General features: G+C 39.0%; 3 protein-coding genes across 3 annotated transcripts, besides 5 other annotated features; 1 reads left to right on the forward strand and 2 right to left on the reverse strand.

The window, feature by feature from the left end:
- Positions 1-4: 4 nt before the first annotated feature.
- Positions 5-1,930: a mobile genetic element.
- Positions 845-1,402: a mobile genetic element.
- Positions 1,931-2,554: 624 nt separating the features above from the next.
- Positions 2,555-3,049: a mobile genetic element.
- Positions 3,050-4,030: 981 nt separating this feature from the next.
- Positions 4,031-4,795: a mobile genetic element.
- Positions 4,796-6,170: 1,375 nt separating this feature from the next.
- Positions 6,171-6,210: a microsatellite.
- Positions 6,211-7,704: 1,494 nt separating this feature from the next.
- On the reverse strand, positions 7,705-9,971 carry NFIA_052060 (mitochondrial distribution and morphology protein; the record flags this gene model as incomplete). Its single annotated transcript, XM_001257757.1, has 3 exons — positions 7,705-7,836; positions 7,896-9,121; positions 9,182-9,971. The coding sequence occupies 3 exons, from the start codon at positions 9,969-9,971 to the stop codon at positions 7,705-7,707; spliced, it is 2,148 nt and encodes a 715-aa protein (XP_001257758.1).
- A 388-nt stretch (positions 9,972-10,359) lies between these two features.
- Positions 10,360-11,247, forward strand: NFIA_052070 (pre-rRNA-processing protein PNO1; the record flags this gene model as incomplete). Its single annotated transcript, XM_001257758.1, has 3 exons — positions 10,360-10,438; positions 10,488-11,134; positions 11,191-11,247. 3 exons carry the CDS (start codon positions 10,360-10,362, stop codon positions 11,245-11,247), a joined length of 783 nt encoding a protein of 260 aa, XP_001257759.1.
- Positions 11,248-11,479: 232 nt separating this feature from the next.
- prs3 (proteasome core particle subunit beta 6) lies at positions 11,480-12,323 on the reverse strand (the record flags this gene model as incomplete). The annotated part of the gene is made up of 2 exons (XM_001257759.1): positions 11,480-12,167; positions 12,226-12,323. The coding sequence occupies 2 exons, from the start codon at positions 12,321-12,323 to the stop codon at positions 11,480-11,482; spliced, it is 786 nt and encodes a 261-aa protein (XP_001257760.1).
- Between the last annotated feature and the right edge of the window lie 156 nt (positions 12,324-12,479).

Raw genomic sequence — 12,479 nt, forward strand, 5'->3', positions numbered from 1 at the left:
GGATCACCCATCTAGCCTTATATCTAATAGTTTTTTCACTATTAGTTATATAGCTACTAGTTATAGTAGTAGCATTATTTATGGGTTTTTCTTTGAAAACCCATCTACCCTTTAGGGCAGTTTTCCCCTTAGGAAGATCAACTATATCATAGGTATGTTGCTTTTCTAGCTCATTAACTTCCTCTAGGCATGCCCTTAGCCATTCCTTAGAATTAGGGCTATTCATTGCCTCAGGGAAGGTATTAGGCTCATTTATAGTAGTAGTAGATAGAAGGAAGTCTGCTACCTCTCCCTTCTTATTTAAGGAATTTATATGATTCCTTAGCATGGTATCACCAATAGTGAATAGGGCCCTATCTTCTCCTACTACAGAGAAGTTTATATTCATATTTCTCTGGGGAATTTGAATTTCAACCCTATGATTAGGCATAGTTGATATATCCCTTATTTTAGACCTAGTTATTGGTCTATTTTGATCAGGGCTAGCTTTTCTAGACTCCCTAATAGAATCATTATTCTTATTAGGGGTAGCTGAGCTAGACTCCTTTATAAGGCTATCATTAGCCTTTATATCAATATAATCATATTGATTTGAATCCTTAGATATTAAGGATTTTTTTTGAATTGGCTGAGGGTCTAAGAATTTATTTTCAAGGATGGTAACATCCCTAGACCATATAGCCTTATTCTTATTTAGATCCCATAGTTTATAGTGATTATATTGGCTATAGCCAATAATAATAGCTTTCTCCTTTCTAGGGGATAGCTTATCTTTATGTATATTACTATGGTAGTATGTAATAGATCCCCATGATCTAATATTCTGAATATATGGCTTTTCCTTATGAAATACCTCATAAGGTGTTTTGAATGCTAAGGCACTATGGGGGGTTCTATTATATAGATAGGCACTAGCTAGTAGTGCCTCACCCCATAGATATTTGGGAGCATTTGCCATTATTAGAAGGGATCTTACTTTACTAAGTAAAGTTAAGTTTATCCTTTCTATTAGGCCATTAGGCTCTTTGGTATAGATAGGGGTAGTATTATGAATAATACCATAGTCATTTAATGCCTTTTGAAAGCATTTATTAGTATATTCATGCCCATTATCTGAAAAGAATTCTCTTATTCTTTTCTTATTATTATTATTCTCTGCCTTTTTAGCATAATTTAGAAAGGTCTGAAAAGCCTCATTTTTATGCCTTAGCAGGAATAACCATAGATACCTAGATTTCTTATCTAGGAAGGTTATATAGTACCTATAATTATTATAGGTAGGTGATAAGGGGCCTCCTATATCACTATGGATCCTTTCTAGGATATCATATTCCTTTTTATTAAAGGATTCTTTATTAATATACCTTTTATCCTTAGCAAGGATGCAGGTAGGGCATTTATTTCTTTTATATTCTTCTAGTTCATGACTAGATATAGCTATTCCCATAGTGCTAAGTAGCATTCCTAGGGGTATAGCATTTATATGTCCTAGTCTCATATGCCATTTGCGAAATTCAGATAGTTCTGAGTTATTTAGGCAGGCATTGATATGTTCCTTAGGGTAAAGGATAGTAAATAGAATATGATAGAGGCTATTATTTTTATATCCAGCTATAATAGACTGGTTATTTTTATATAGGGATACTTTATCTTTAGTAAAGATAGTAGTTGTCCCTAGTGCCTCAGATATTCTATCCACACTAATAAGATTAATCCCTAATTCAGGGATATAATAGACATCCTTTATTATATCTATATACCCTGAAGGGTATTTTATAAGGATATCACCCTGATATTTAGCTATTAGGCTTTTAGCCTTGCCCCATGAAATTATTTTGTTTATTTCTTTATATCTAAAGAAATAGTCCATTCTATGGATGGTATTTATAGTGGCAGCACTATCAATAACAAAATCCACTTTTAATCCTTCTTGAGGTAATAAGTGATCATTAGTGACTAGATGATCTAGTTCACTATTATTGATATTAGTGACTGCCCTAGTATTAGGGGTTATAAGAGGTAGGCATACCTCATTCCCAGCTATATCAAATAGCTGGTCATCAGGGATATCATTTATATTTAGCAATGGATCAGGGTCCATAGCCTGAAGGGTATATATTTCAGGATTCTTAGTCATATCTTGATCTAAATGATCATATTCATGACTATTAGATGAATCATGATTCGAATTGGTGTTCGATTGAGGATTTGAATGAAGATTCATATTTGAGGAATCATATAAGACATCAGGATCTAGACTAGATAGGACTGCTGCTAGAGCATCCTTATCCTTTAGTCTAGTCTGATTCTTTTGGTTCTTTTGAACCTTTATATCCTTTTGATTCATCTTATCATTCTTATTCCCCTTTTTCCACCCTTTAGGTGCCTTATTAGGGAATAAGAAATAGCAGTTACTAGTATCATGACTAGTAAGCTTGCAATGTTGGCAGTATCTGCCTAAGGCCTGCCTTTTATAGGATTTACCCTTAGCCTTAATATATAGTAGCCTATGGCTATTATTATGACCATTTTCCCTTCCTCGTGCCTCGTCTGCAAGGCTAGAAAATAGGGATTCAATGGTATAGGCTTTAGGGTCATTCCTAAGGGCCTGGGTTATATTAGATATAAACCCTTCATATTCATTGCCTAGGCTATTTAGCACCCAGGCTATAATAACCTGGTTAGGCAGAATGATATCTTTTCCTTTTAGGTCATCTACTAATGCCTTAACCTTATTAAGGTATTCCTCCATCGATTGGAAATCATCCAATGTGGTATTAAAGAAATCCTTTAAGGTAAGATATTCAGTAGTAAACCCCTTAGGATTATAAAGATCTTGAAGCCTTATCCAGGCCTCTTTAGCCCCAGCTATATCCTTTATATGAAGAAGGGGTCCATCTTCACATAGAAGTTTAATAATAGCTAGTGCCTTATCATTTTTCTTGCCAGAGATATCTTCCTCTATAGTAGAGGATAGATCTTCCTTTATAAGGGTAGCCTTAGTCCTAATAGACCAGGTTATATAGTTATCTGAGCCTCGTAGCTTTGGTAGGCTTATCTTATCCATAGATGCCATATTAAATATGACTTCTATAGGCTCAGAATATCGATTGATAATCAATCGATGCTAGGCATGAGCCTAGTATATGGATATGAAAGGATATCGATCAATAAATGATCAATAGTATAGATGCCTAGGCTAGGCCTAGGTATAATGAATTGCCTTTGAGCAAGGCCGGGCTCATAACCTGTGAATAAAAATGAACAGTATATACTAAATAGTATATAAATGACAAAGGAAATTTCATGAATATAGAGGGGAATAGATGGCTTGCCTAGGTATAAAGGAAGAATAGGAGGAATGGTAGTAGAATAGAATAGAATAGTAGAAGGAAAAATAGCTAAGGATATCTTAGCTTAATGTCTTAATTCCTTAATTAATTATGACTAGCTATAGGGTGATTTTAAGGGTGTATTTATAGATGATTCCTTCTAGCATAGGCCATTCGAATATTGAATGATCTCATAGCTGGGTGATCTCATAGATTAGATCACCATTTGCTAATGGTTGAAATCGATGATGATCAATGATGATCCATGACCATAAGGTTAGAACCATAGATATGATCAACGATCAACCATAGCGGATCAACCCATGGATATGGTCAACAATCAACTATAGCATGGTTTTCACCAACACAATATAATAATTATTCATCATCTAGGCTGCATCTATTATAATATAGATACCCTATCTTATTTAAGGTGCTTACAGACAGCTTTAATGCAGTCCCTAGATATGTCTAGTGATAAGGATTCTCTGCCTATAGTATTCCTGATTAACATGATATTAATAAACCCCTAACTTAGGAAAGCCATTACATCAGTATTACCAGGGGACTGGCACCTTAGCTGTATTTACAGGAATCTACAGGAAATAGCCTAGTAAGAAGAGCTAGGAAACCCTATTAAGAATGGGTTTAAATTAGATATAGTAACTAGGCTCCTTTATATAGTCTAAGACAATACTAAATATCTTTATATTCCTACTAAGGCATAAAAGCTTATCCTAATAGTAGCTTATGATTATAAAGGGCACCCTGGGGTGTAGAAAACCTAGGACTAGCTTTAAAGGATGGTCTATATCCCTTATCTTAAGGCACTCATTAAATCCTATGTCTTAGCCTATCTAGTCTATAAGACCTCTAAGCCTGATAGATACTAGCCATATAGCTAGCTTAAGCCTATCACTACCTCCTACTACCCTCTTTCTATGCTTATAATAGATTTTATTATTAGCTTATCTAAAATAACTAAAGGCTATAACACCCTGATAGTTATTATAAATAAATTTATAAAAGCTATTTACCTACTCCCTAGCAAATCCATATATACAGCTATTAATTAGGTAAAATAGTTCTTTAAGTATATCTTTCTATCCTGGGGTTTACTATAGGTTATAATCTTAGATAGGGACTCCAAATTCATATCTAAATTCTAGACCTACTTATTTAAATAAGTATTAGTATGCTTAGGGATAATAGTAGCATATTATCTAGTAATAGATGGTTAGACTAAGTACTTTAATTCTATTATTAAAATCATGCTGTAATATATGATGTGCTAGCTATCTAATAAATAGATCTAGGTTAATCTGCTCCTAGATATAGAGTACTTCCTATTAATCTTAGTTAGTAAAACTATAGGAAAGACCCCCTTTAAGCTACTCTACAGAGTAGCCCTTAAGTCTGAATTCTCCTTACTAATAGATAGTAGAATACTAGTAGCTAATAAGTTTATCATAGAATAGAACTAGATATAAAGTAAAGTAGTAGATGCCATCTAATATATATAAAGCTATATAGCATTCTATTTTAATAGAAAACACAAACCCATAGAGCTAAAGGGCTATATATTTATCTATCTCACTAGGAAACCTAGTAATATGGGTTACTTATTACCAGGCTCCTCTGCCTTATTAGTAATTAAGATAGGACCCTTTAAGATTAAATACTAAATTAGTATATTAGCCTATGAGCTTAAATTACTAAATAAATTATATATCTATCTAGTGATATTAGTAGTGTACCTAGAATAAGTACTAGATGATCCCTAGTAGCAAATAGTACTCTCTATAATATCTTAAGAAGTCTATAAGACTATATTACTATTTAAGATTAATATAATCCTGGACAAGAAATTTATGAAGATCCATGGGATATCTAAATAGTGAATATAGTACTATCTAATTAAATAGAAGGGTATATAGGAACCTACCTAGCAGCTAGTAATACTAGTCTTAGCATAAGACCCTAAGCTATCTAAGTAATTTAAGGTAAGTTAGTGTAATCTAGCTATGCACTAGAATGCCCTCCTACTAACATTACTAGCACTAGATAACCCAGAAATTTAATATAACTCTCCTACTAGCCAGGAAATTCCTACAGATCTAAATATAAATCTTCTAGACATAATTAACTCTGTAGAGCCGATATCTTAATTACTAGATAATATAGCTAGAGAAGCACTAGCAATCCTAGACTAGTGAATAGAATGATTTTAGCTTAGCTAAGTATGATTAGTAAATATCTATTATTATCTCCTATAACCACCTTTCACCCTAAGCAATATAAATACCTCATCTTTCTATTCTAATACTCTACCACTCCTCTCCTCTTGCTTCTCTTATCACACCTTTAGTTCTCTTCTAGCTTTATTTTTTATTTCTATTACTATTATATATATATATTATCTTTAGATTCCAAGCCTTCTCTGCCACTAGTCTTCTAAAATCTACTAAGACTATATAAAGCTATATATCTAAAGGATAAAATACAGAAGAAGCTATATAAAGAGAAAGAATAGTTAGCTATAGTAATAGACTACTCTATCTAGTTTTTTCTACCTAAAAACTTTTAGATAGCTAAGGTTGATCTAGCTCAGACTAGCACCCCTCCCCCTATAATTCTAAAAATCTCTATATCTACTATACTAATGGTACCTATAGGAACAGTAATTAACTCTCCTCATAACTAGAAAGACTATGGGTTTTAGGTCTACTTTAATTATACTACTATATTTCTTAAGTTCTAGACCATAGCTCCTTAGACTTAGATTTCTAACTTAAGTAGTAAGCTACTTAGAATAGGTAATTTCTAGCTAACAGAATACTATATAGACTAAAAGAACTAGCTATATACTATAAGAACTACCTTTTAGAATAATCTTAATAAGCTCCTAAAGATAAACAGGGAGATTAATAACTATATAATAAAGTAGAGGATAGATAGATGCCTATAGAAAGCTAACCTTACTATATACTTTAGCACCCTAGACATAGCCTATAAATAGGCTAAAACTAAGAATTTAAAGGATGCTAACAACTTCTTTAAAATCTTTAATAGTGGTAAAACCTTTATCCATAATAATAACCCTATCTATCTAGCACCCTAGTTATATAGTATAAAGACTATTCTAGAAATACTCTCTACTAAGATTAAGGGAATGCATAAAGTAATCTAACTAGTTTTATCTAAAATAGATAAGCTTAAAAAGCCTAAGAATAAGGTATCCTAGATATTAACTCTAACTAGATCTACCTCTACTCCTAAAAAATAGCAGCTATAGATTTAATATTCTAATATAGAGAAGGATAAACTAATAATTCTATATCCCTAGGACATAATCTTACTAATACTATAGATTATTAAATAATATAGTACTTAGTCCTGAAACATTCTAAAGCAAGGTTAGGAGGTATATAAATTCTATAGCTTACCTAAAATAGCTAAGCTATTTTTTAAAAAAGAGGTTTAGCTAGATAGGGTTACTAGCCTTACTAGATAACTCTATATAGATATTAATCTTATGCTATTTCTATAGGGCCCCTTAGTAGCTGTACTTTACTATACCTTATCTACCTATCTATAATATACTACAGATATGCTTTACACTGAAAACTTACTAGATATTCTAGTAGACTTAGAAAATATTTAGTTTTCCTAGAAGGAGCTATTATTACTAGACTAGAAGGAGCTATACCACTAGCTAATGCTAGCAGATCTTAAGAAATAAATCTAGATAGTTCTAGTTAAGCTTAGCATAACATATAAGTCATATTCTGGATTTATTTTAGTAAAGAAGGCTAAGACTGGATAATCCTATAGGTCACAAGGCCACAATATTTTTTCTATGCGGGGGACTTATCACATGACATGTATTAGTCAGACATTCTCATATCATCTAGCTTAGCATGAAGATAGTAAAAGAATGACGCACACATCACGTACACATCACCTTACAGTGACTAACTCAGTCTGGGCTCTGGGAGCCGATCGCTCCCCGAGGCGGTAGCCTTACGGTCACCAGTCGTACTGAAACAACACTGGCATCTGTGAATTGTTTTGACGCTTAGACTGTGTCTTTTTCAGGATCTTGGCCATTACTAGCTGTAGAATCTCAGAGCTCAACACAGAGAGATGAGACACTGGTAGCAAGTCCAAAAGGAGAAAGCGAGAGTTTGCTCTAAACAGTAAGTGTTTTAACAGGGAAAGAACTAGTACACAGGTCTGATCTGCCTTTAGAGGGCTTGATATGGAAATGGAGGGGATTGTCTCTATAACGCCCCGTGCCGCAATGATCTGCTTTCCTTCCCAGAAACCCAGTGTAACGCCATAGAAATACATAAGATGATACATACATAACTCATGCTATGTTTCCCGCCATTCCCATGAATATTGCCTGAGCGGCCAGCTGAAGAGACCAGAAGCCAACCTTCTTGAAGCGCCGTTTGCGCGCTTGCTCATCCACCACGTCCCGCGCAAATGCGTCATATACCTATAGAAAAACAAAACGAATTAGTATGTATAAATACCAATCGCGCGTGGAAGGCTTACCGCGGCCGAAAGGTCATCCATGAGCCCGCTGTCAAAGGTCGTCCAACTACCGTCAAAGTCTGCAAGTCGTTTGACAAGACGGCAATGGATGGGAATGAAAGTTCTCCTCGAATTGATGTAGGCCACAATGGGGCGTATCAGCGCGTTGTTTATGTACGAAAGATCTCGGGTAAACAAAGGCACCACTGCCCTAACGTTGTTCAACTGAAGCCGCAGATCAGTGACTAAAAAGCGTCTGTCGTCGCTCGAAGCAGTACTGTCCATTCCAGGTTGACGGCGTGAGTCTGATTCGTGATATTGGTTGGATATGACGGTTGCTTCTAACCGATCGTAAAGGCCGGCCATTACTTGCGCCAGACTTTCATCATTTTCCGCTGGAAACATGATGTCGGCAACGATATCAACGGTTCCCTCATGTATCCAAGAAAAGGGACCTTGTACCCCCCGATTGAGATGATCGATATTCAGCCCATCGATGCGTATCCTGCTGTGCTTCTTCCATGGGCTGGGTTTGCCATCCGCCTCAGATTTATTATCCATCTCGGCACCCGCAAAGCTGTGACTTTGCCGCGGGTGAATAGTGAACAAGGAATTGTCGAAAGACCCTGTCATCATGTTCGCCGACATGAAGTCATAGAGAAGCCATTGCTTTCTCAGTTGTGGAAGATCGCATGAGAATATACTCACAGAGAAAGGTCTGAAGTTACCCGGCTGGTAGACCGTAACAAGGACATCGCTCATCTTGAACGAGTCAATCTCAAAGTCTCCAGGATGATGTTCGTGTCGATAAGATTTTGGATCCAAATGGTCGTCCAACCAATGCACAGATCTTCGGTCGACAACTCCTCGAATTCCTTTAACCTCGACATCGCGCAGAAGCCCTTTCCCATTAATCCATTTTGTGAAAGACAATGTAACGTTAACTGTCTCAATGGACACGTCAAACTGAGTGTAGTTTGTGTCCTCCTCATCGGGTATCGATTGCTGATCCGAAAATGGCTCAAGGCTAGAACTCCCGCTCAGGGCGGCAGCGGCAGCCACGGCAGCTGCCGTCTTCGACGAACCCTTACTGACGTGCCCTGTTCCCTGTCCCGGGCGTCTTGAGACGAACACGTTTTTGAAGGTTATGACGCCGTCCTTCCATTTAGGTACAATAGCGGATTCGAAGACAACCTTCACACCCGATGATTTGGTGAGGTAATTGCCCACCCACCCTGCCAGTGTTTCTTATAGACGTTAGCACATGTAGTTCGAGTTAGACCGTCAGTCAATGCCTTGAGACATACCTTGAGCCAGCACCGTATTTATCGCGATTATCAACAGCGAGAAGAACGTGGTGGTTCCAAGGACGATCCATACAACATGACCCAGCAGCACCCATGAAAAGAGTGCAGTAATCTCGTCAAAATTGAAGGGACGGACGCTACGGATAGAGAACCACTTGAATCGTACTTTCAAACGAGACCAAAAGCCATTGGCTGCAGCTAGCAGTTCTTCTTTCGTAGGTCGATGCAGATGTGACATGTGGGGTAGACGGTTCATGATGTGCCGGCTTGTGAATCCCTCAAAGTGCTCTTCTTTTGACTTCAAATTCCCAGACCGAGTATCGCTATCCGCAGTTTCCCGAGACGGAGAGGGAGAAGTATTGTTATCATTGCCGAGAGGCTCATTCGATTGTTCTGACTTTGACCCATCATCCTTCTTTGTGTGCAAACCCCGTTTCCACGTGTAAAGTGACGCGCAAACAAACTTCCTATCCAGTAAGTGACTTTGCGAGATGAATTTCTCTGGACCGATTGCGCAAGATGTCCCAGCCTCTACTGCACATGGACTCGGGGAAACCCCGAACATAAGGAAGCTTCCAGATGCAAAGCGCTTGGTAATATGTCTCGTCCGCGGCGGCAATGATGATATCTTCCGCACATGAGTATTGAACAGAAATCTCCGGAACCAATTTCCTGTGCTCGGTAATTCGAAGAAAAAGGTCATGCGGCTGTTCCGGAGCTCACGCCCAAGCAGAGGATGTGCTGTGTCCCAGATACTGGTGTACAGCCTGCGTCCGAAGTTGAAGGACATGATGCCGTCACATTCTGAACATTTCCTTATAAAAGAAAGTCAGTCCACAGAAAGAGATGTAAAATGACCTTTGTAGTACAAAAGACTGCAAAGGTTAGGAGCAAAATAAGGTGGGAAATACTTGAACTTGAGTTCCACAATGAGAGATAGAGATGTAAATATGACACTTTTGAGAAGCTTCTCGCCGCTGCCCAGACGTGAATCTTTCCATGAAATCATCCCGCACACCAGATGTTTGTCTCGTTTGCAACTGAAAAATCCACGACCCACATGCACATTTCCCTACCACTGCCCATAAAATTTGTGATAACAAGCCCCTCAGGTGATCGTCAGGGAATCCTATCTACAGAGATTTAATACTCGAGATAGCGATAGATAGACGACGAGAATGACAGCACCGACAGCCCTTCTTCGAAAGTCCGATGAGCCACTCTCGGCCGAAGAGCCGTCTTTGGCTTTTTCTTCAGGTTTGTTCAGTCATTGACTCGATCCGTACAATTGCCTAACAATCTTAAGAGCGAGACGATGAGATTTTGATAGATGCTCAAGCATCCGGCCAGGGAGAAGCACCATCTCTGATTCCCACCGAGTCCGCCCAGGACAGCGACATGCGCATTGATGAAGAGAGCCGACCAGTGTTTACACCAATAGCGGATGCCGGGACCGTACTGCGAGTTGAAACGCGAAAGGTGCCAGTTCCTCCTCACCGTATGACGCCCTTAAAGGCAAATTGGCCGAAGATTTATCCGCCCCTGGTTGAGCATCTCAAACTACAAGTGCGGATGAACATCAAGAATCGAGCGGTCGAACTGCGTACCTCTAAATTCACTACCGACACAGGAGCGTTACAGAAAGGCGAAGATTTTGTAAAGGCATTCACACTTGGATTTGATGTCGACGATGCCATTGCCTTATTGAGGCTTGACGACCTGTATATTCGCTCATTTGAGATCCGTGATGTCAAGGCTTCGTTGAACGGAGAACATCTCAGTCGCGCTATTGGGCGAATTGCGGGCAAGGATGGGAAGACCAAGTTTGCCATCGAAAACGCAAGCCGAACACGGGTTGTGCTTCAGGGCACGAAGGTTACCATTTTGGGCAGATTTAGAGATTTGGGAATCGCCCAAGAAGCCATTGTTTCTCTGATCTTGGGTAGTCCTCCGGTAAGTCGTTGTTGCGTCGTATTCCGGTCTGAAGAGCAACTGCTAATACATAATAGGGTAAGGTGTATGGAAACTTGCGTAAAGTGGCGTCTCGCATGAAGGAGCGATTTTGATACCTATATTCTTTTTTTATTTTCCTCGGTTTGACGACAACCTTACTTGGCATGACATGGGCGTTTAGGGTTATGGTAGCCAGTGTTCGAATGCGATACATTTGATGTGATGTTATAAAAAAAGTTGCTCCCAAAAGCAAAGATATTCCCTCTCATGCTGTCATTACATATTTGGATCAACTGTTATGAGTAAGACAGAACAAACAAGTGAGGATACTCAACAGTAACCCCTCTAGTCTTTCTTCAAAGGTGTATAGATCTCCTCTATCCCTCTCTGGGTGATCACCATCATCTGTAAACCATCTCCGACTTCGATATGTCTCTCAACAGCACTAGTGAATGCGTCCCGAACTAGTTGTTCGACTGTCGCCCTCGGTAATGGCTCTGCCTTCTTGGGCTCAAGGGCATGTCCTTCCCCGCTGCCTGGGATGTACTGATTCTTGAAATTAACTTGATTGTCCAAAAACGGCATGATCAAGCTCGCTGCCGACCCTGCTGCTCGGCATTGCTCCCTTTCGTACGAGCCGACTGGATCGTAGCTGTACAACGCCCCTTTACCTTCCTCATCCAAGCCCGCAAGGATCGCATGGACGTAGTAAGGGAAGAAGCGCTTCTGGTAAAGAATAGTCGATAGCCGTTGAGCACAAGCTCGTACAGACATGGGCTTTCCATGCTGGTACTTGTACATCTTTACCACCGCATCTAGCCGCTCCTTGAGTGCTTGACCATCTGCGGCGAAACCCACGACCGAGAGCAGAATGTGGGCACCCTCCCCTGTCTCAGCATCACCTCCAATCTTGAAAACCTTGGGAACGTAGCGAGAATTAATGTTGTAGCCCGCAACAGAACGAGTGTCACCCGCTAGAATCGCAAAATCGGAACCTGTGATTCCCAGGGTAGAGCCGCCATTGTCGGTATATCTTAGATCAGAAGTCAGTGACGGTTCATACAATCATGTAGGGTGATCCTGCTACATACGGGTAGAATGAGTGTTCTCTGACTGCGGCGCTGCTTGGTTGAGCAAAGGAATATCCGATGGCCTCACTTTGAGGGTCGTGAGCCATGATCGAGGCCATCTTCGTTGATAATTGGCTTGATGAATGCGAAAGCGAAAAGAGGTCAGATGTGTAATCTTATGGATACAATGGCCGCTGTATCGTCAATTTGTGCGATCTTGATGGTGAGGATGTAGGTTGGTTACACTATATTGGTATCTGACGCGATGCTGTAGC

The sequence above is a fragment of the Aspergillus fischeri genome, genomic scaffold (assembly GCF_000149645.3).
Source record: "Aspergillus fischeri NRRL 181 1099437636266 genomic scaffold, whole genome shotgun sequence".
NCBI lineage: Eukaryota > Fungi > Ascomycota > Eurotiomycetes > Eurotiales > Aspergillaceae > Aspergillus > Aspergillus fischeri.